General features: G+C 40.8%; 1 protein-coding gene across 43 annotated transcripts in view; it reads left to right on the forward strand.

The window, feature by feature from the left end:
* Positions 1-2,098: 2,098 nt before the first annotated feature.
* The window catches only part of ABI2 (abl interactor 2), a gene marked incomplete at both ends in the record, with an annotated part of 67,303 nt that continues 48,824 nt past the window's right edge, over positions 2,099-20,577 (forward strand). For all 43 annotated transcript variants that reach the window (XM_082001659.1, XM_082001681.1, XM_082001697.1 and 40 more), the window contains one exon: positions 2,099-2,215. In XM_082001659.1, coding sequence (XP_081857785.1) covers positions 2,099-2,215 — 117 coding nt within the window. The remainder of the gene's footprint in view (positions 2,216-20,577) is intronic.

Below are 20,577 nucleotides of genomic sequence, written 5' to 3' on the forward strand. Positions count from 1 at the left end.
AGTCCTTGGTCATTTTAGGGCAGGGAGCGCCAGTATCCATTGTGGAGAGCTGCAGGTGGCCGGAGACCAGCGCTAGTGCAGCCCTGTGCTGGAGTGTGGCTGCTGGGTTACAGAGTACGGGTGCTCTTAAGCAGTCGCCCCTCTTCCCCCCACATACATCATGGAGCGAGGGGTCTCTAGCAGGGTGTTTTGGGATTCTCAAACCTTTTTGTGAGATTAAGGCTACTACAGCTGTAAAATACAAATTACTCTTGGCATTTAAACTGCCTGTGGAAAAATTAAAACACACAATCAAGTAGTTGCAAGTTGTGAATTTTAGGCCACATTTAAAAATGAGAGAAAAATACTTTGCTCATGAGGGTTTTTAAAGCAGTATAATGAACACTCTGACTCATGCTTCACAGGGGAGAACTAAGCAAGTTAAGAGGAAATGTTTCCAGGCAGATATCCCTCAGGGCAGGGATTTCTATCACTTTTTTTTTTTAAGGGAAGAAACTTAAAAAGCCTGGCCCAAAGACTACATGTGTGTTGCCTGACCCCACCAGGTGTTTGCAATCTGCTTGTAATTCTAGAAGTCACCTGGAGGCCAGGCATATCTAACTGGATGCCTTTGCACCAGCTTTCAAGGCATGAGAACTGTTCCTATAGTACCAGGTTGATGTACAAGGACTGCAGAACTGGATCTCCTCTAGCTGGTGACTACCACAGAAGTGTCTGTAACATGAAGGCTGGGAAAATACCAGGCTGTCATATCAGAGTATATAAAGGATGTCAGATAACCCAGGGCTGCACTACAGAGGCAGCAAGAGCTCTGTGGAGCCTCATGGGAACATGAGGTGAGTAATCACAGCTGCAATTCATTTCAAAGAGACAAATGAGCTCCCCTAGAGAAAGCTGGGATGTTTCTGCTGATCACCTTTTTTTTTTTTTTTTTTTTCCTTCTCTTTTTCCTTCCTCCTTCTTCCCCTGGGAGAAAGTCTATGTTTAGGTTCAGGTGAAGGAATTCAGTGGGAAAGCCTTCCACATTCCTCTAAGCGTGGGCATTTTTATCACAATTGTAGAAATACTGAAGGAGCTGCCTGGGACATAAAGGAAGTCAGTGTTAACGCCAGGAACTGACCAAACAGGCCTCCTAACTTATGGCTTCAGCCATGAGGCTGTTCTTCCTCTCTTTCTGCTGACCCTTCATTATATGCTTTTCTGTGTTAAAGTTGAAAAGCTCACTACTTGACGGCTGAGAATTTACCCTTCTTGCCGCCCCTGTACAATAGCAGCTTTTCAGACAGAATCCGCACAAAAGAAACATTCTGTTCTTCCCCTACTGATCAGAAGAGCTGAGCAGTAGCTACATTAAAACGAGGGTCTGACCCTAGCTCGCTGTATTCAAAGGCAAAGCTTCCAGCGGTATCAGTGGATGTTGCGTTAGACCTATGCTCTGGAAGAGCGCTGCTACCAAGCTGCCATTGAGCAATCTGATGCAAAATTGGGGCGGGGGGGGGGGGCAGGCCAAGACTTCCTGAAAGTGAAAACACACGTTAGTGTTTGGTGGTCGCCCTTCGGCCGAACGCCGCGCCGCAGCGGCTGGCACCGGGGGACACCCCCAGGGCAAGAGCTCGGTGCGGCACTCGCTGTCGCCTCCGGAGCGAATCACCTGCAAACGGCCGCTAAAAAAACCCCAAACCAAGACAAAATAACGCAGGAATCGCTTGTTCCAGCGGCTTTTCCTACGAGATGCTCACGGTGAGGGCGGCGGGAGGGCCCCGGGCCCCCTCCCCGCTTCGCCGGCGCCGGCTCACCCCGCTCCGCCCGGACATCCCCCGCCGGACCGGAACTGGGCGCACGAAGGGGGGACGGAGGGGATGTGGGGGGCGGGCGCATGCGCAGGAGGTGTTGCCTGGCCGCGCCCCGCCCCCGCCGCGGTGGGGGTCTGGCGCGCTCCGTGCCCGCGGCGCGAGGCTGGGCCCGGGCGGTGGGTAGCGCCGGGGGTGGGGGGGGGGGTGGGGGGCGCGGCGGGAGCGCGCGCGCGGAGGGTGCGGGGGGGGGTGGGCGCGGACGAAGAGGACGGACGGACAGACGGACGGGGTGAGAGGATGTGAAGATGGCGGAGCTGCAGATGCTGCTGGAGGAGGAGATCCCGGGGGGGCGCCGGGCCCTGTTCGATAGCTACACGAACCTGGAGCGGGTGGCCGAATACTGCGAGACCAACTACATCCAGGTGCGCCGGGCGGGGCGGGGCGCGCGCAGCCTAACGGTCGCCGTCCTAGCCTAACGGTCGCGGTCCCCGCCTAACGGTCGCCGGCCCCGTGGCGGCCCCAGTGGCGCGGCGCTGAGGCGGCCCCGGCGGCGGGGGTGGGCACGGGGCAGGGTCGTGTCCTCCCTCGCCGTTCTCTGTGGGGCTGCCTTCGCTTCCCGGTCCCGAGGGTCGACGGGTGCCGTCGGCCCGCCGTGGAGCGGGCAGGTGAGGGGAGCGGGGTCGTGCCACCCCCCGTCCCTTTTGGCGATGGGGGGCGACAAGCGGGTGGCACCGGCTGCTGCAGCCCGGGGAGGAGGAAGGCTGGTCACCTCCAGAATTAACTACCCCGGAGTGACGAGGCGTTTAAATATTTAATTGATTTCTAAATTAAATTCCTTCCACTTTGTGAGCGTATTGAATACTTATTTTGGATTGTGTCTCTGTTGCTCCTTTTCGTTCCCTTCCCACCTTCCCCTCTCCTTTGCTGACAGCACTGAGATGATGTGATAAGCCGAGGAGATACCTGACTCCTGTAAATACAGTATTTGTGCTTGTTAACTTAGAGCACAATGACATAGGTTTTAATTGGGAGATGTCTGTCGGTTTGTATTTCCTTTCCCAAGCAGGGCTGCGGTATTCGATAGAATGGGCAGCAACCGAGTGGTAGGTGCAGGATGAAAACATGATGTAGTAGAGGTGATACAGAATTAGGGCGAAAGAGCTCAAGCATAAATTGCTACCGCAGCATGTGATTTTTTGCAGTGACCACTCCGAAGGCAGAGTGGCTTTAGTGTTAGGACTTTGTTTTTTTCCGTTCTTTCTTTTTTACTAGAAAGAGAAGCAAAATATAGTCAGTTTACTTTGATAATGATTGCAGGGCCAAATGAAAGAGTTTCCCCAAAAAACAACTTAAAAAAAAAAAGAAAAAACCCAAACCATTAGCTGTGGGTCATTCCTAAGAAGGGACTGAGTGTGTAGGAAAGAAAGGAGGGGGACGTGGGTTTGTGATGTTTGTTGGGAGCACAGAGGGTCCCAGTTTTATTTTTGCTTTCAGTCCCCTAAGTGGAGCGTGCTTGTGCGTTTCCAGAGGGCAAGTAGGGATGAGATCTGAGGCAAGATTATTCTATAAGTGAAAATGGGAGAGGATATTTAACCAGTGACAGAGAATACTTAAAATGTCCCTGTAAAAAAGCTGACTGTTTCTTTTAAACTGTTGAATGACCAACTGTCCTTTTAGAGTGAAGACTTTGCATATTTGGGGTCATTTACAAAACAACTAAATGTTTCATTACAAACTGTCAATTACAGTGGAATTATATACGTGTATTTTATTATGTAATAACTTTTCCTATGTTGAACTAGCATGACTTACGGTTCTTTAAGAGAAATACATTGAAATACTTCATTACAGTCATAACCAGATATACATGTATTTAAATTTATGCTTTTTTGAAAACTGGGAAACCGATGTTTCTGGATTAGGGGGGAGAAGTCTTGGAAGGCAGAACTGGGTTGGAAGAGGTGGATGTAGTTTGGGTTTTTTCTTCTTTCTCTGACCTTTCTTTGTGTTCTTCATATAAGTCAAAGTTTATAAAATCTGTATTGAACAGCTCCACTTTTATTGTTTTAATAAAAACTACAGAGGAGGACTCCATGCTGCTTTGTACAAATAGGGAACCAAAAAAGATGGTTATTTCCCCAGACAGCTTACAGTCCGTAAGGACAGCCTAAGATAATAGGAGATGGATACAGACAGATGGTGAGTGACGGAAAAGAATGAGGCACTCTTGGTCAGCCTGATGGATTCTGGCTACCACACAGCAATACCCTGACTGTTGGCAATTTATCCAAGCATCGTGACAACAGAGAGCTTTAAGGGGGAGGTGAGAAGAATGAAACTGTGTTGTGAGTGTTGACTTTGAGGTGCAGTATGGGTCACAGCGTGAACATGTTTAAATTTTAAACAAGTGGGGAATGGGGGAAATCAGCCAGGCAATAGGCTCTGGCCTTTGGAATTGGCTGAGAAACCATAGAGTGGGATTATTGTAGGGAAGAGGTCCAGCATGAGGGGATTCTGGATTTAGTGATGTGAGTGTCCTAGTAACAGATCTGTCAGCAAACCCACCCTACCTTTATGGTACCAGAGCTATATAAACTCTTGCACAGGATCTGTATACAAAACTGATTTTTTCTTTTCTGCGAGAGTGTGTATAGGTAAATGGATATAACTATTGGTTAGTTGCATATTGGTGATGTTGCTTCTAATAATAATTATTATTCCAAAGCTGTTATGTCCAATTAAGTACAAATTATATTCAAGAACAGTAGCCTTGAATTTTGTGGTGAGGATGGGCTTGTGATTGCTCAGAAGCATGTGGAACAGTAATTATCCAGGTAGTCATGTAGTGAAGATGGACTAATTCTACTGTAATCCTTTAGCTGTTGGCAAAAGGTTTTGTTGTGGATATTCTTGAGATGTCCTAGAGGAGGCTCAGAGCGTGACTGAGATCTGAACTTGACCTGCAGAATGATACGCTATGGGGAGATGGGGGCATTGAAGGCATTACGTTGGCCTGTATTTGTCAGTAGGCAAGCTGCTCTCCTTTCTTTTTGTGCCAGTTGGTGCTTTGAGGTGTTATTGTCAAATACAGAAATTGTTGCAAAAGTCAGTGGAGGAGGTATAGGTCAGTTTAATGAAGAATTTGAAGTTCAGTGGTAAGGTGAATGTGTTTTTTTCTCTTTCCCCCTGTTAGCAACATGGCAGCAGCTTTGAAATAATCAAACATGTACTCTTACTTGTGGAAATTGCTAATTCGTAGTAGTAGAGTTGTGGTGATTGTAACTCATTTGACTTCTGCTTATGAAATGAAAAATCCATTTTAAAAAATTTTGGTAGTGTTTATCCAAATTATGATTGATACTTGGTGAGCTCAATTACTTTAGCAACAGGGAATGTTACATAAATTGTTACCCTTCCCTTGAGTCTGTGATACAGTAGTATATCAGAGTACATCAGCTTAAAATTTTGTGGAAAATGATAGGAAATACAGCAGATATCTAATAAATTGACCTGCAGCAATGAAAGACAAAAGGCTACTGTGAGGGCAAAAAGAATTTTTTTCATTCGTGGTTCTTCACCAAGGGTTGTTCCTTTTAATTTTTCCCGCTGGGTAAGTTGGTCTCCCAACCCTCCAGCCAATCAAGTACCTAGTAAGGTACTCTGTTAAATAGGAAAACAAATTGATAGAAAAAAACCTTAAAATATAATTTCAACTTGTATACTACAGCAATTAGTTTAATAATTTTTCTGTAATTATGATTCTAATAATAATAATAATTCGGTTTTAAGCATAAATTTCTCATTTTAATCTGCTTGTGTTACTACAGAAATCAAATAATTTTTCTTGCTGAAAAGGTCTTATTCTTCTCATAACTTGGAGAAATCATGCAGTTATTTCTATGTCATACCTCTTAAAGAGGAGGGGAAGATATGCATTTTTATTTAGGAGGATGTTTTTGTGGTATCTGAGAATGTCAATCACAGGTTAAGTTTTATACTGTCTGTTCAACGCTTTATGTACTAGTGCTGTGTCCTCTGTTCAGTCTCAGTTTAAACTGCAACAGAGCAATTCTATAAAATTTGATTATCTGATGTACTTGATGATATAAAAAACATATATGCAGTCTGCATTGATTTATCTGCGTCTTTTATAAAAAGCAGAGAATAGTTATACTGGACAGTGTGCTGTGTTCTCCAAATTTTCACATTCCTGCATTACTTCTGATCAGGAGTATCCTAAAGAAAATTTCTAGTTGTGGTGGTGCAAGTAACAAAACCAAGCAATTACGCCATTTGCACATCTTTTTACTGGTGTACTAACATAAATTCCAACACTGTCTTGGCCTGTCCAGTTTCTTTGAGCTTGTCCTGTATAAGTCTATTCTGGAATAATCTTTTGTTTGTTTCTCGTGATCACCGCTCTTTTAAAAAATCAGCCTTTCATTTTGTGCGGTGCATGGAGCTTTCTAGAGTAACTGAATGCTTGTGTCTGTTAATTCGTTGTTGAAAGGGTCAGAAAAAATTACCAGATGGAGGCATTTCAGCCAGTAAATCTATCAGGAACAGATTCGGGGTGGAGGAAAGTCCCACCATCAAAGTTAACATGCACAATTGAGTGAAAAGCCAAGCCTCTGTGCCCTGCTCAGCTTTCAGAAGGAGCATAGCATTTCTGCTTGCTGTATTGTTCAGATTCTTCTAAAAGGTTCTGTATTTCTTAGTTTTTCAAGATTATTATGAGTTACTTGTCAGCTCTAGAGACTGAAAAGGAAGAGCGAACTTCTGATTTTTCCTCTCTTCATAGTCTTCAGGTTGCAATGACTGTATTGCTTTTTATATACAGAAAGAGCCTTCTGGTGTTTGTGAGTGGAAGGGTGGAAAGGGGATTTTTATTCCTGTTGTTAATATTCCATCCTTCCGGTTATTAGAAGTACTTGCCTTCAGCTCCCTGCAGATCACTATTTAAATAGACATAAAGGTGAAAACTACTTGTTTCTCAGTAATTTTACTCCAGTCTATAGATTGATTAGTTTCATAGTTGTTTTCCATATATTTTTTAATTTTACTTAGACCTTCTAAGCAAAACCAGGTAGCTGTACATTTGGAAGCATCTTCCAGTAGACTGAACAAGAAAATAAGGCATCAATTGGCATATTAGTTTTACATTATGGAAATGGTGGTCCTTTACAAATAGTAACATAGTGGTTACAGCTTTAGTAATGCAGTGTGCAATTTCTGTGGAGTTGCTTGTAATGACTGGTACCAGTATATAGGAAATTGCAGATATTACAGTTTATAGAAAAGTTCAAGAAAGATCTCTGTTCTGTTTGCTGAATATGAGATACGTATCCCCTTAACACAGGCAGCTGAGTTAGATTTGTAGAATTTATTTAACCATCAGAAATTAGAGTATCAGAGGAAAGTCGTTTTCAACCTTTCTGTTCCTTAAACTGGTTTCTTTTATAATCCAACTTCGGTGAAGAGGTGATTAAGGTTAGCATTGATGGAACACTTGTTCTGCAGGCATGAAAGTGGATATTGATTAGTTCCAGTGAACTTCCAGTTCTGAAGTCCAGAACTTTGGGAAGATGCTGGCAAGTTGAAACTCTTTTAAAAAATACAAGAAAACGAGTAAAACAGTGATGATGGATATATAGACAATATGCTATAGTATCTTAGTCCTAAGTGCAATGAATGAGTACATAGGTGTATCTGGCCCACCAGGCTATGATAGGACTTCATAAAAAATGTGTGATTTTAAAATTGAAGTAGCGTACTGTGGTGGGTTAACTGACTGTCTGCCAGGTGGCTGCCAAGCAGCTCTCACTCTCCGTCCTCAGCAGAACAGCAGGAGAAAGTAAGAAAATAAAAAAGCTTGTGGGTTGAGATAGAGGTAGGGAGATGGCTCACTGATTACTGTCATGGGCAAAACAGACATGACTTGGAGAGTTTAATTTATTGCCAATTAGAAATACAGCAGGATAGTGAGAAACAAAACTAAAACCACCTTTCCCCCACCCCTCACTTCTTCCCAGGCTCAAATTCACTCCTTCATTCTCAACTCTTCTACCTTCTCCTTCGGAGTGGTGCAGGGGGACAGGGAATGGGAGTTGCGGTCAGTTCATAACGCTTTGTCTCTGCCGCTCTTTCCTCTTCCCCGGCTCCAGCGTGAGGTCCCTCCCATGGGATACAGTCCTTCACGAACTGCTCCAACATGGGCCCTTCCCACAGGCTGCAGTTCTTCAAGAACTGCTCCAGCATGGGTCCTTCCCAACACAGGGTACAGTCCTGCAGGAACAGACTGATCCAGTGTGGGTCTTCCACAGGCCGTAGTTCCTGCTAGAAAACCTGGCCCTGCATAGACTCCTCTCCACAGGCTGCATCTCCTTCAGGAGCTTCCTACAGTGTGGGCTCTCCATGGGCTGCAACTTCTTTCAGGGCATATCCACCTGCTGCAGCTGGGGTCTTCTACAGGCTGCAGAGGGGGACAACCTCTGTCACCATGGTCTTCTCCATGGGCTGCAGGGAGCCTGGGGAACCTCCTCCCCCTCCTCGGACACCTGACCTTGGTGTCTGCAGAGTTGTTTCTCTCGCATTTTTCAATTGCTTCACAGTGGTTTTTTTACCCTTTCTTAAATATATTACCACAGAGGTGCCACCAGCACCGCTGGCTGGCTCAGCTTTGGCCAGTGGTGTCTGTTTCGGAGCTGGCTAGAACTGGCTCTGTCTGACATGGGGGCAGCTCCTGATCGCATCTCACAGAGGCCACCCTTGCAGCCACCCTGCTACCAAAACCTTGCCATGTAAACCCAACACATGTGTTTGAGGGGATATTACTTCAGTACGTTCCGTTTGCATTAATGTTTACTTGTGTTTGTCGTTGTCACTAAATCCCAGCAATTAAGGGGAAACTAAGCTTAGCAATTAATAGGACTGTATGCAGCCAGTGTTCTTTTGATTTCAAGAAGTGATGCTTTCTGCAAATTTGAAGACGCTGGCTAACTAAGTGAAACTGTTAGTACTTCTCCAATGTTTCCCCTCTGGTGCTGTCTCACATTCAGCCTGCAAGTGGTTTCACGATCCACTTTTCTCCATGTTCCCTCAAGGCAGAAAGTGGAAGTAACTGGATGGTGGACTCTGGTGCTACTATAAAGGAACCAGTAGTAATACTAACGATCTTTTTGGGTTCTTTACTTTTTCTTTTCCTCCTTCCCATTTACTTTACTGTATCTCACAGTATGTAATCTTCAAGGAGCTGATAATTTAAAGGAAGGTTGGCAGATGCTATTGCTTGAAGGAGAGAGTTAGATAGCCTCTATCAGGATATATAAAAATAAAAAAATCTTCTGAAGTTACACCAAATGTTTTCAACATTTATGACAAAATTAGAAAAAAAGTACTTGAAGGATGTTGTTTCTATGTGTTTGATTCTAATTTATGAAATAAAATTTGATGGTAGTAGTTCAGTCACAATATATGCCCATCGGAATTGTAACTATATTAAATGGTTGCTCAAATTGTTAGTGCATATCTCTGTATACTCAAGGTTTACAATGAGCTTGTTGTTAGTTTAGTAGGTTTAGTGAGGGTAGTCTAAATGTAGGACCATCTTGTCTGTTTCCTTTTAAGTGAGTCGGTGTAGCTGGTAAAGTCAGTGAAGTATTTATCACTCAACCAATCTACTTTTCCTGTGCATTAAATGTTCTGTGTTTTGCCAGGAAAGCTAATTTAATGCATTTAATAGTGTCACAAGTTCAACCTGGAGTTCGGGAAGAGTAGGACTGATTCTCTATTGAGTGGATGTGGAAATAGCATGAGTCATTTTATTAGTGGTAATGGGAGTTGCCGGTTGTAATACTGTATGTATAGGTGTGAAAATAAAATTTGTAAATATGCAAGTTGCTGATGTAAAGTAAGTGTTGTAACCCTAAGTGTTAGTTACAAGTGGCATTCTAGTTGTTGCCTTCTATAATTTATTTTCAGATTGCAGTTATTGAATAATATTGATCAAGAATTGTAATTCAGAGTAGTCAGCTTCTGCATCCTACAGTTAATAAGCTCTCTAAAATTTATTGTCTGTTGCTCATGTTTTACTTGCATTTGCAGTCATTAATCTTTGTGGCTTAGTGCTGTAGGTTTTAAGGCAGGAAGTGGTGCACCACCATGGTGCACCATGTAAGATGAGCTTCTCCAGTCAGTGCTTTAAGAAAGTGAAATCTTACTCTTTTATGTTCAGCAGAATATTTTATTGAAGAAGAAAATACTGATTTAAGTACCATGTTTTGCAGCAAATTTTCAGTAGAGTCTATGTATAGAGTCTGCTGGCTGGTTTTGTTGGATTTTGTTTTCAAATATTACACTTTCACACTTAATTGTGCACCTGAAGTTAACTTCTTGCTTAGTAATCAAAGTTCTGCAAATTTTGTTGGATACCTGTACCTGTAATTTTAGTCATTGGGCTACTCATACTTTATGAAGCAAAACTGTATGTCAGTAGATGAAGCATGTAATCACAGCACACTGCATTTAGGTGCATTTCCTCTGTTCACGGTTCTCACAGCTTAGGTTGGCAATTTTTTCCTGGAAGTGAATGAACTAATGTAGTGTTGCAAATGAGTTGTGCCTATTTCAGTGGGAAATCTTAATTTTCTGGTTCCTAGGTGCAAGTTGCTCTGTCAAATTTATAGTGATACACTCTGAACTATGGACCCTATATATGCTATTCACTTTTCCTGTAGCTTATTTCCAGGTAAATGTCGTTGTAATATCTATTCTTAATGGTTTTTCAGTTTGAAATAGAAGTGCTGGTTTTATTATTATTTGCTTAGGTTTTACCATAGTGAAGTTGTTTTATGCTCGGTGAATTGTAGGGTGAGGAACAAATTTTACTTGGTTTGGGGTTTTGGTAGCCTGTATGTGTTGGTTATACACATAGTCAAAGCTAGTTTTGTGCTGAACTCATAAACTTAGTATTTTTTCTTAAAAGTTAAAAACTTTTCTTGGTAAATGTCAATGTTTTTATTAGGGTTTCTTGTAATTTAATTGTGAATTTACTGCTTTAATATATATGAACTCTGTCAAAATTCTGTCAAAATTCTTGGGAATAACTTTTCTCTTATTTTGGAGCTGGCTGCTGTTTTGTCAAAGTTGATTTACAGTATAGATCATACCAAGTTTTTTTCTCCACTCTTAGAAGATCAGGACATGGATACTAAATTGCTATTTCAGCTGATATTACGAACATGTTTTAGCAAGCCTGAGATGCTTTTGTTTGAAGATGCTTACTTCAACCTCCATGCCATCATTATAAAAATTATTTTAATTCTCTTCAATTTTCAAACCGATATTTACACAAACAAATAGATAAGCTTCAGAAAAACTGTTTCCTGTGTTATGAACATGTTCTTTTGTGTTTTTATAACTATCCATCATATTACGAATTCTGTTTGAAGCAAATGATAAAACAAGCTGATGATCCTGATTTTTGACATTTTGTGGGAAATGATTTATGGGCAAATTATTGGGAGGTTGATAAACATCATTAGAAAGCAGATATTAGTATCTGTTATTCTTCTTGATGAATCTGTTTGGTAAAGGGTCCAAATAAACCTTGCAAGAGTTTCTGTGAGGTTTTATTTTTTAGTGTTAATACAAATAGGTTCACTGAGTTCAAGGAAGGAGAAGTGGTTTAAATTTGGATTTGAGAGTTGAAGGAAATCTTTCTTGCATAGCTATGTAGGATAAAAATTAGGAATTTTTGCTTTCGAGTGGCTCATGAGAGGAAGGTTTGAAAAACATTTTTAGTTGCTTGTCAGTGTTAGAGTTCCACTGGTGGGATTGAGGGTTTCGGAAGACTGTCTCAGTCTTTCCAGCAATGGAGGGCAGGTAGCAATTTTCTCTTTGTCCAGTGCATCACCAGCTGTGTGGCTATGTCAGTGGCTCTAAATTTTGTGCTGGGTGCAGGAATACTGAGAGACATTCGGATTGAGATTTATGAAGGCCTGTCCTAACAGGCTTGTCTAGTGTTGAAGCATTGAGATTGAGTGGACTGCCTTCTGGACCATCCTGAAAAAGACTGGTTATTGTAGATTTCAAAATTTGCATTTAAGATTAGGAAGTACATAAATTCTTCCTGTTAGCCACATAGAAACCTTTGGACTGTAAGGTGGCTAGAAATTAAAGCCTGTCAAAAGCTGCAAATATTTGGCTTTGTAGCTGTTTAGGGGCAAGATTGCCGCGCTGATCTAACTTCTTAATGCTTCTAGTTCTACCTATATCGTTGCCCTGGGTCTCGTCTGTATCTGATCATTTGTGAGCCAGTTTAGTTAGCTAAACCAACAGAAAGCTAACTAGGACAAGAAAAGCATCGTTGTTGTTGCTCAGTGATGGCAGGAGTGTGAAGCAAGGGAGGAGGGGGGAATGAAGCAGGGAGGGAGTGGGACCATCCATGCTGAGGGCAGTGAGCTGTTAGATTGACTATTCTAAGGTAAGAGGGAAGTTCTTCAAGAGTGGGACCATCCATGCTGAGGGCAGTGAGCTGTTAGATTGACTATTCTAAGGTAAGAGGGAAGTTCTTCAAGATATCAGGCATCAAACTTGGTTATTTTGAGCTTCTGTGCAGCACCGTGCTCTTTGGGCCTGAATGGAAGTGTCAAGTGCTGTTTCTGCCCCCTCCCACCCCCGGCCAAACTGAGCCGTAGGGGCTCATGCTTGTTAAACGTGAAAGGATCATGACAGATAACCATCGGTAATATGTGACTTTTGAAAGCAGAATTAATGCTTGTCTTTATGTATAGTCTGCTTTATAGAACAATCAAAGTCTGTTCTTGGTACTGCTGTTCTTAGCAGACAGAGGTATATAAACAGAACTGAAATAGTATTTTTGAGTCTGATCTCTTTTCAAAGAGAAAATTTTAGTCTGTTCAGCAAATAAAATACACAAAGCCATTTATTACTGAGTAGTCTAGTATGAATTCAGAGCGCACTAATTTGTCTTGCTTTGCTTTAATAATAATGATTAATTAGTATGTGTTTACTGAATATACAGTGCAAATTCTCAAAGTTATTTTGAAGAGTGTTCTTTTAAACTGTAAGTTTGAGAGGTGTTGGATATTGCAAAGTTATAATTCACTCTGATTTTTTAACTAGGTGGTAAGTTTGTAAGTTGGCATGAGAAGTGGAGCTTGTCTATAGTTCTATAAGTGAGAGAAAATGTTTGCTGCAGTGCAAAAGTTTGTTGTCTGCCTACTTTTTTTATTGGGTGAAAACCACAGGTCTGCTGCACCTTGGGGGTAGTGCAAATATGTTAAATATCCCAAATTAAATGGCTATCTTGAATCAGTTAACATACGTTTATCCATCTGGAAAGTGTGTGGAGGGGGGACGACAAACAAAGTATTTATCCAAAAGGAGGAAAAAACCCCTCTTACATAATAGAATACTAAGGATAGCATGCCATTATGGAAAGTTTACAGTAATTTACACTATTTATAAATATATCTAAAAGGACAAATAGTAAACACAAAAGCCAACCCTCTTATCCCCCACACTGCTAACAGTAAAATAGGAAGCTGAGGTGGATGACAGACATCAGAGAGATTGAAAAATGCCCATATGAGCAGAATCTCTCAAAAGCGGCTGTTATTTTTGACAGAAATCAGAAATTATAAGAATATACAAACAAAGTTGTGAACAGTATGAACTGTGTACAGTGGATTTTCACTTTTCTTGGGTAAAGTACACAGGTCCTCAATTTAGTTTGATGGGTAATGCTACTTAACATAATCTGTGAAATTAGTGCTATGAGTTAAGGCTCAGAATTTAATGGTATTCTAAAAAAGGCTAAACATTTTTAATAAATAATGTGAATACAAGCAGTTTTATCTTTCTCTTTCATATGTTTTTGCTTTGCAGTTGTTCTGAATTTGTCCATGATGGAGTTTTATGCCCATAATATGAAGTGTTCATTTCACTGGATTATTTGGAATATTGCTTCTATTTAATATCATATTTTCTGTATCCTGAATAACATATACCCTGTATCCTTTGAAATGCTTACAGCACAAATTGGTGTTGGTTTGGCCTTCCAAGGAGAGGGAATTAATGTGTCAAGTTGCTCATATCAGATCTACATCTAGTAAGATCTAGATAAATTTTATCAAGTAAGATCTAGATAATTTCAGTTGTGGAAAAGAGGATGAAAGATTTTTATGTGGTGGACTATATATGTGAGTGCTGAAATGGTGCTAGTGAAATTAATGGGGTTTTCCCACCATGGCTAGTAACTAGAGAACTGGGAGTGAATGGAGTTGTAGAGAAGCAAAAAACTGTGACATTACATTTATTTGTTAGTTATGATAAATCACTGTGCAGTGTTTTCTGATATACTTCTCAGTTTTCTCACTTTATGCAGCTATTTGGGCTTTCAGAAATTGTCTTCAAAGATTTAGGCCTGTTTGTCCTCATGTCTGTAGGGAAATGATGCCCATGGAATGATTCTCTCTCAGAAGGGGCAGAACGATTAAGTATGCAGAAGCTCTGAGGAGCAAACTCTGAGTGAGCGAGTAGTGTGTAGTCAGCCTAAACTAGTGAGGATGTTCTTGCAGCCTTTTTTGTCAAGTTCTTAATTAGCATGGGAACAGTCCTTTCCTAAAAGAAAGAAGAAATTCTTCCTGACTATATATGCATCAGTATAAATCAATCTGTTTGGATAATAATAGAATCATAGAATCTTTGGATTGGAAGTGACCTTTAAAGGTCATATAGTCCAACCCCCCTGCAATGAGCATGGACATCTTCAACTAGATCAGGTTGCTAATAAAAGGTAAAAAGTTATCTGTAGACTCTGAATCTCTGTTATGGTTGTCTGGAGGTGATAATAGTTAATTTAAACCATCTCCAAATTGAGGACACTTCTGTAATCACTTGATGGCATGAGTTAATAGAACTATTGTAAATCACTGCCATGTTGTCATCTGCGTAAAATTGAAATTTTAGATCTTTCTAAATACATATGCAGTTTTAAAATTTTAGCCAATAATTTGATATATAGCACAAACACAATAGGGCAAACCCAGTTTTGATGACTGGAAAAAGAGGGAGGGATAAAAGTCTAATTTTGGTTTTTCTCATTTGTATACATGAGTCTATAATAACATACACCAAATGCAGAGATCCTTGAAAACAAAAATTTTCACTGTAATGAGCATTACAACTTTTGTAGGATATTAAGGCCTCTCATTTAAGTAAGGTTTATAAATTGTGTGTATGATGCAGGACAGGCTGTTATGAATGGTCTCACGTGATCAACAGATGGATAATTAATGCTGAGGTATAAATTGCTTAACCATTTATGTATATATAAAAAAGGATTTTTTTCATTAACAAGTGAGGAATACAGTGCCAGTAATCAACTTGTCATCTGGAAAGGCTGTGCTTAAAAGTGCTATAAAGAGAAGGGGATTTTGCCTTTGATTAATTTCTTATGATGAACAAAGGTTAATATTTTCCATGTATTTCACCTTCCATGAAGTTTTCTTACATTTTTTTAGCTGTATCTTGTGTTAAGGATCCAGAGAATGAGAGATTTCTTTGCCCCCGCTGAAGATTCTAAGTATTGTATTTTACTAAATTTAGCTTCTTTTATAAGCAGCATCCTTAGCTTTTTAATATTCTGTGTATAATCTCAATCAGATTTTCTGTGTGCCATCTTAAAAATGAAAAACACGCTTTAGGAAAGTCTTTCTTTCTAGTTTTAAATGAATTGTATGAAAAAAAACCAAAAACCAAACGCAAAAGCGAAGCAGCATTTTCTTCCATTTTCTGTACCACCCTTGAGGCTGCATAATGATACTGGCAATAGTAGGAGTTTCTGTAGACCTGTCTTTTTCCATAAGCAGTGTGATGTGTTTTATCATTTGAGGAATAAAAATATTCTGGAGATAAAGCACCAATTTTAGATCTGAAGTTTGGTTTGGGAGTCTACTGCAGACTTACTATACAGATAGAACAGATAGAAATTCCCCTGCTGATAAAGGGGACCAAAAATGCATTATTTTTCTTTGAGGGAGAGAAGTTTTAGTCTTCCTGTGATATTTTTTGAACTGATTTGATCTTAGTTTTTAGGCCTCTTGGCATTACCCCATGGTAAATGCTATATTCAATGAAACTCCCAGGGCAGCTCTGAAAGGCTAAAATTCTGAAAATCATATTTGTTGTTTAGGTTCTGTTGGGAGATGGAGATGTTAAGCTGTGGAGATTGAAATGCGAGGATTATTCTTTTTTTTTTCCATTTTGTATGTATTGTGTTAGTTTGTCAGACTGCATTCTTTTTTATTTCTTTTTTTTTTTGGCTATACAAATAGATGCCATTCTTTTCATTACATGCCTCTGCACAAACCAAATCACAACTTGAGCAGTTAGCTGCTTCTACCTAATTCTTTTGGTTTTAAGTAACACAGCTCTTATGCTTTTCATCTCTAGATCTCATACTTTACAAATCAGAGTAAGTACTACTTTAGTTTACAAACAGCATGGAAGGAGCTTTTTTCCAAGGACATTTTGGTCTGGATTTCATATGCACTTAAGGCTGTGTTCGAACACAGTCCCCCAAGAGCTATTTGCATATGTTTCTTCTGCTGAATGTAGGGGGGAAGGAGGGTGGTATTCCCTGTGTTTTAGGGACAAGGTGTTGAGTAAGATGCAGCACTTCATTAGGGTATAGAGAAAAGCCTGACAATAGTAGAAATTGCTGAATATACAGTTGTAACAATGTATTAGGACAACTTGAAAACAAATGAATTCACATGAAAAAAATTAAAGAATGTGAGGCAAGAGAACCTTTTGTGAAATAGAAAAGGCATTCAGCGTTCAAAATGTTCTTATTTCCTGTTCCTAAGCACCTGTTTCTGTTCTTGTGGCAATGTCAGAATGCTCAGAATTGTCAGAACAAGAATGTTGCTGAAATTGGGTGAGTAAGTGTAGTTTGAGACTCTCATTCTGTGTCATAATTGTGGTTAATGTAAACACAAAGGTGAGGATTCTTCATGTCCTGTAATGTAGCATAGAACTGCTGTGAGAGGAATCTTGTGTTCTTTCAGAAGTTTGCAGGGTCGCTTTCTGTTTTTGTCCTATAATCTTTCATTTTTGTAACTTCAATGTAACATTGTTATGCTAGGTAAGCACAATGACATGAGTAGTCACTACATTACAATACAGTGCCTATAGGTCTGCTTGTAAGTTGCAGGCATGCTGTTGGTGTGGTTTGAGTAGGCTGGCTTCAAGACTGCACACAATACTTGCATCCTTGGTGATGTATGTTATGGCTGAGAGCTCTTGCCATTCTGAGAGTTACCAGAATGCATAAAACTATCTAGTATTGCTGCTGTATGATGAAATTTGGCCTATATGAGGAACAGCATAATAATTCTTAACTGGGGGATTAAAGTTACTCTTTTACTGAAATATTTGTGACCTCATTTAGATTGTATAGCAGGAAGGAATTGTTTTACCTATTTGAGACAACTGTAGTCTGTATATGACTTTTCTTTGACAATTGTGTGTAAAAATTGACTTTTAAGGCTATTGCATCTGAAAGAGTTCATTAGTAGGAATTTTATTAGGTAAAGATAAATAATGGATTGATTTACTCTATGAAATTTCCGAGTTTGAGTTTTATTGGGCTACTCTGGATGTAGTGTTGTGGAGGAAACTAGCAGTACATTTTTAGCTTCTGCCAAGATGTCTGTGACAGGTGGTGTCTTGTCTGTCCAATATGAATTCTTCCCACTCTATAAATATTGATTGGAGGAAAAAAAAAAAGTGTTCCATAGCTTTAAAAAATGTGCCCTGGTTGATATAGCAGTGACCAAGGGTTTTTTATACAGATCTTGGGCAGAACAGCACCAGTACATGCAGAAATTGGTATCTGAACAAATCTAAAAGGGCCTTGGAAAATCTGGCTCGTATTAAAGAAAAGAAAAACATCTGTGCATGTTTTCAGGAAATACTGTTAAAATAGTTCCTGCAAGTGCTTTTGTGGTAAAAAAATGTTCTTTAGTGGAAGTTGGGGTCTGGAACCTGATTAATACATCTGCAAAGTTGGGCAGCTACTAACTTTTGGGCATTGCAGGTGCTCTGTACTACTTTCAAAGGCATTGCCTGATTCATTCATCTGTCCTTTTTGAAGCACCCTTTCAGCCTTTGTGATAACCACCTTTTTTGGGACAGACTTCTTGTGCCATTGTACGTGCTGCTTGTCTTTCAGTTTATAATTGCTGTCAAGTTTACAGAGCTCTCTCTTGTGTTGATTCCCAAATAACTTGATTGTCTGACTCTTTGCAAGGTGTGCTGATAGAACCGTATCCTTGGCTGCTGCCTTTACAAGGTCCTGCACAGAGATTTGCTTCTGGATGTTGACTGGAATATTGCCGAAGTTGTGTTTTTCAGAGTCTTAGCATGTAATTTTGTGTGGCGTTCACACGAGTTATAGTTAAGTGCTGTCTTCAACTGACATTTAAATATTAGAACAAAGGGAATTAAACTTTTTAGACAGAGATGCTCTTGTTTGGTATTGTTGTTGTTCTCATGGGGTTAGTCATGTTCATTTATTAACGTCATATGCTGTTGATTCAAAGAAGGTATTTGGTACATAATCTACTTGCTTTGGATGAATGAGTAAAAACAACCGTGTAGAATTCATGGAACTTCTGCTGAGGTGACCAGTTCTGTTATTTTGGCTATCAGGTAATGCCAATGCTTTGCTTTAAGACAAACAATCTTAAACATTCGCTGTATGAAAACGTTGATACTGTTCTGAAGGAATTTTCAGAAAAATATAATCTCTTCAGGCTTACCCTGACTTGATGTTCTGTACCATGGTCCTTTGTAGCTAAGCAAGACGACCCTTACCGCTGGTAGATCATGTGTTTCAAGTTCTGGCTTTTCTTTAGCAGATGGAAAACTGTCCGTATTGCTAGAGAGAAATTCTGAAATGGCTCTGTGACCTGCAGTACAATCATAGTGTTTTACAGCCTGGGGAATGGTTTTCTATGACCAGGTGACTTGCCTAGTGGATGAGGGAAAGGCTGTGGATGTTATCTATCTGGACTTTACTAAAGCCTTTGACAGCGTCTCCCACAGCATTCTCCTGGAGAAACTGGTGAGTCGTGGCTTAGACAGGTGTACTCTTCGCTGGGTGAAGAACTGGCTGGATGGCCAAGCCCAGAGACTTGTGGTGAATGGAGTTAAATCCAGTTGGCGGCTGGTTACAAGTGGTGTTCCCCAGGGCTTGGTTTTGGGGCCAGTCTTGTTCAATATCTTTATCGATGATCTGGATGAGGGAATTGAGTGCTCCCTGAGGAAGTCTGCAGATGACACCAAGTTGGGTGGGACTGTTGATCTGCTGGAGGGTAGGAAGGCTCTGCAAGAGGGATCTGGACAGGCTGGATTGATGGGCTGAGGTCAACTGTATGAGGCTTAGTAAGGCCAAGTGCTGGGTCCTGCACTTCGGCCACAACAATCCCATGTAACGCTACAGGCTTGGGGAGGAGTGGCTTGAGAGCTGCCCGGCAGAAAAGGGACCTGGGGGTGCTGGTTGACAGCCTGCTGAACATGAGCCAGCAGTGTGCTCAGGTGGCCAAGAAGGCCAAGAGCATCCTGGCCTGTATCAGAAATAGTGTGGCCAGCAGGAGTAGGGAAGTGATCGTGCCCCTGTACTCAGCATTGGTGAGGCCGCATCTCGAATCCTGTGTTCAGTTTTGGGCCCCTCCCTACAAGAAGGACATGGAGCTGCTGGAGCATGTCCAAAGAACGGCAATGAAGCTGGTGAGGGGTCTGGAGCACAAGTCTTCTGAGGAGCGGCTGAGGGAGCTGGGGTTGTTTAGTCTGGAGAAGAGGAGGCTGAGGGGAGACCTCATTGCTCTCTACAACTACCTGGAAGGGGGTTGTGGTGAGGTGGGTGTTGGTCTCTTCTCCCAAGTAACCAGCGATAGAACGAGAGGAAATGGCCTCAAGTTGTGCCAGGGGAGGTTTAGACTAGATATTAGGAAAAATTTCTTTACCGAGAGAGTGGTCAAGCATTGGAACAGGCTGCCCAGGGAGGTGGTGGAGTCACCCTCACTGGAAGTATTCAAAAAACGTGTGGATGTGGCACTTCAGGACATGGTTTATTGGGCGTGGTGGTGTTGGGTTGATGGTTGGACTTGATGATCTTAAAGGTCTTGTCCAACCTTAATGATTCTGTGAATGTAAGAATTATTGTATATAGAGAAAAACTTTGCCCAAGTTGAAATTGTTTATCAAGCACACTGTTTTTTATACCTCAGTATGACAATTGTTAATTCTTAAGGAATTCGCTAATTTGCAGAAAGAAATAGTATTTAAGTTGTGTGGAGATGACCGCATTACAGTTCCAGTGTAGTCAGTATGGGAGATTAAAGGCATATCCTCCTATGCATGCAAAATGGCCTTATATTGCTTTAAAAATTGAGTTACCGTTGGCATAGAATAGTCTGTTTCTAGGCAAGAAGCACTGCAATTAGTGTGAAAGTAGGTCATGCTTAGGAAAATGTGTGTGTAAAATACAGATCTCACTGGAAATAATTACAGAAAACTTGATGCTGTGGTGTTAAGTTATATGTTGCAGGTTGAATATAGTGACTTTGCTTGCTGTTCTTGAGCTACATAGTAATTGACAGAAGGTTTACTTTTAATTTTGAAGTAAATTGACCAAAACTGTTAGTTAAACTGGGAAAAAAGAGCATAACTAGTAATTACAGTTATAGAAAAG

This window comes from Phaethon aethereus (genome assembly GCF_964289735.1).
Source record: "Phaethon aethereus genome assembly, chromosome: 6".
In the NCBI taxonomy this organism is placed as follows: Eukaryota; Metazoa; Chordata; class Aves; order Phaethontiformes; family Phaethontidae; genus Phaethon; species Phaethon aethereus.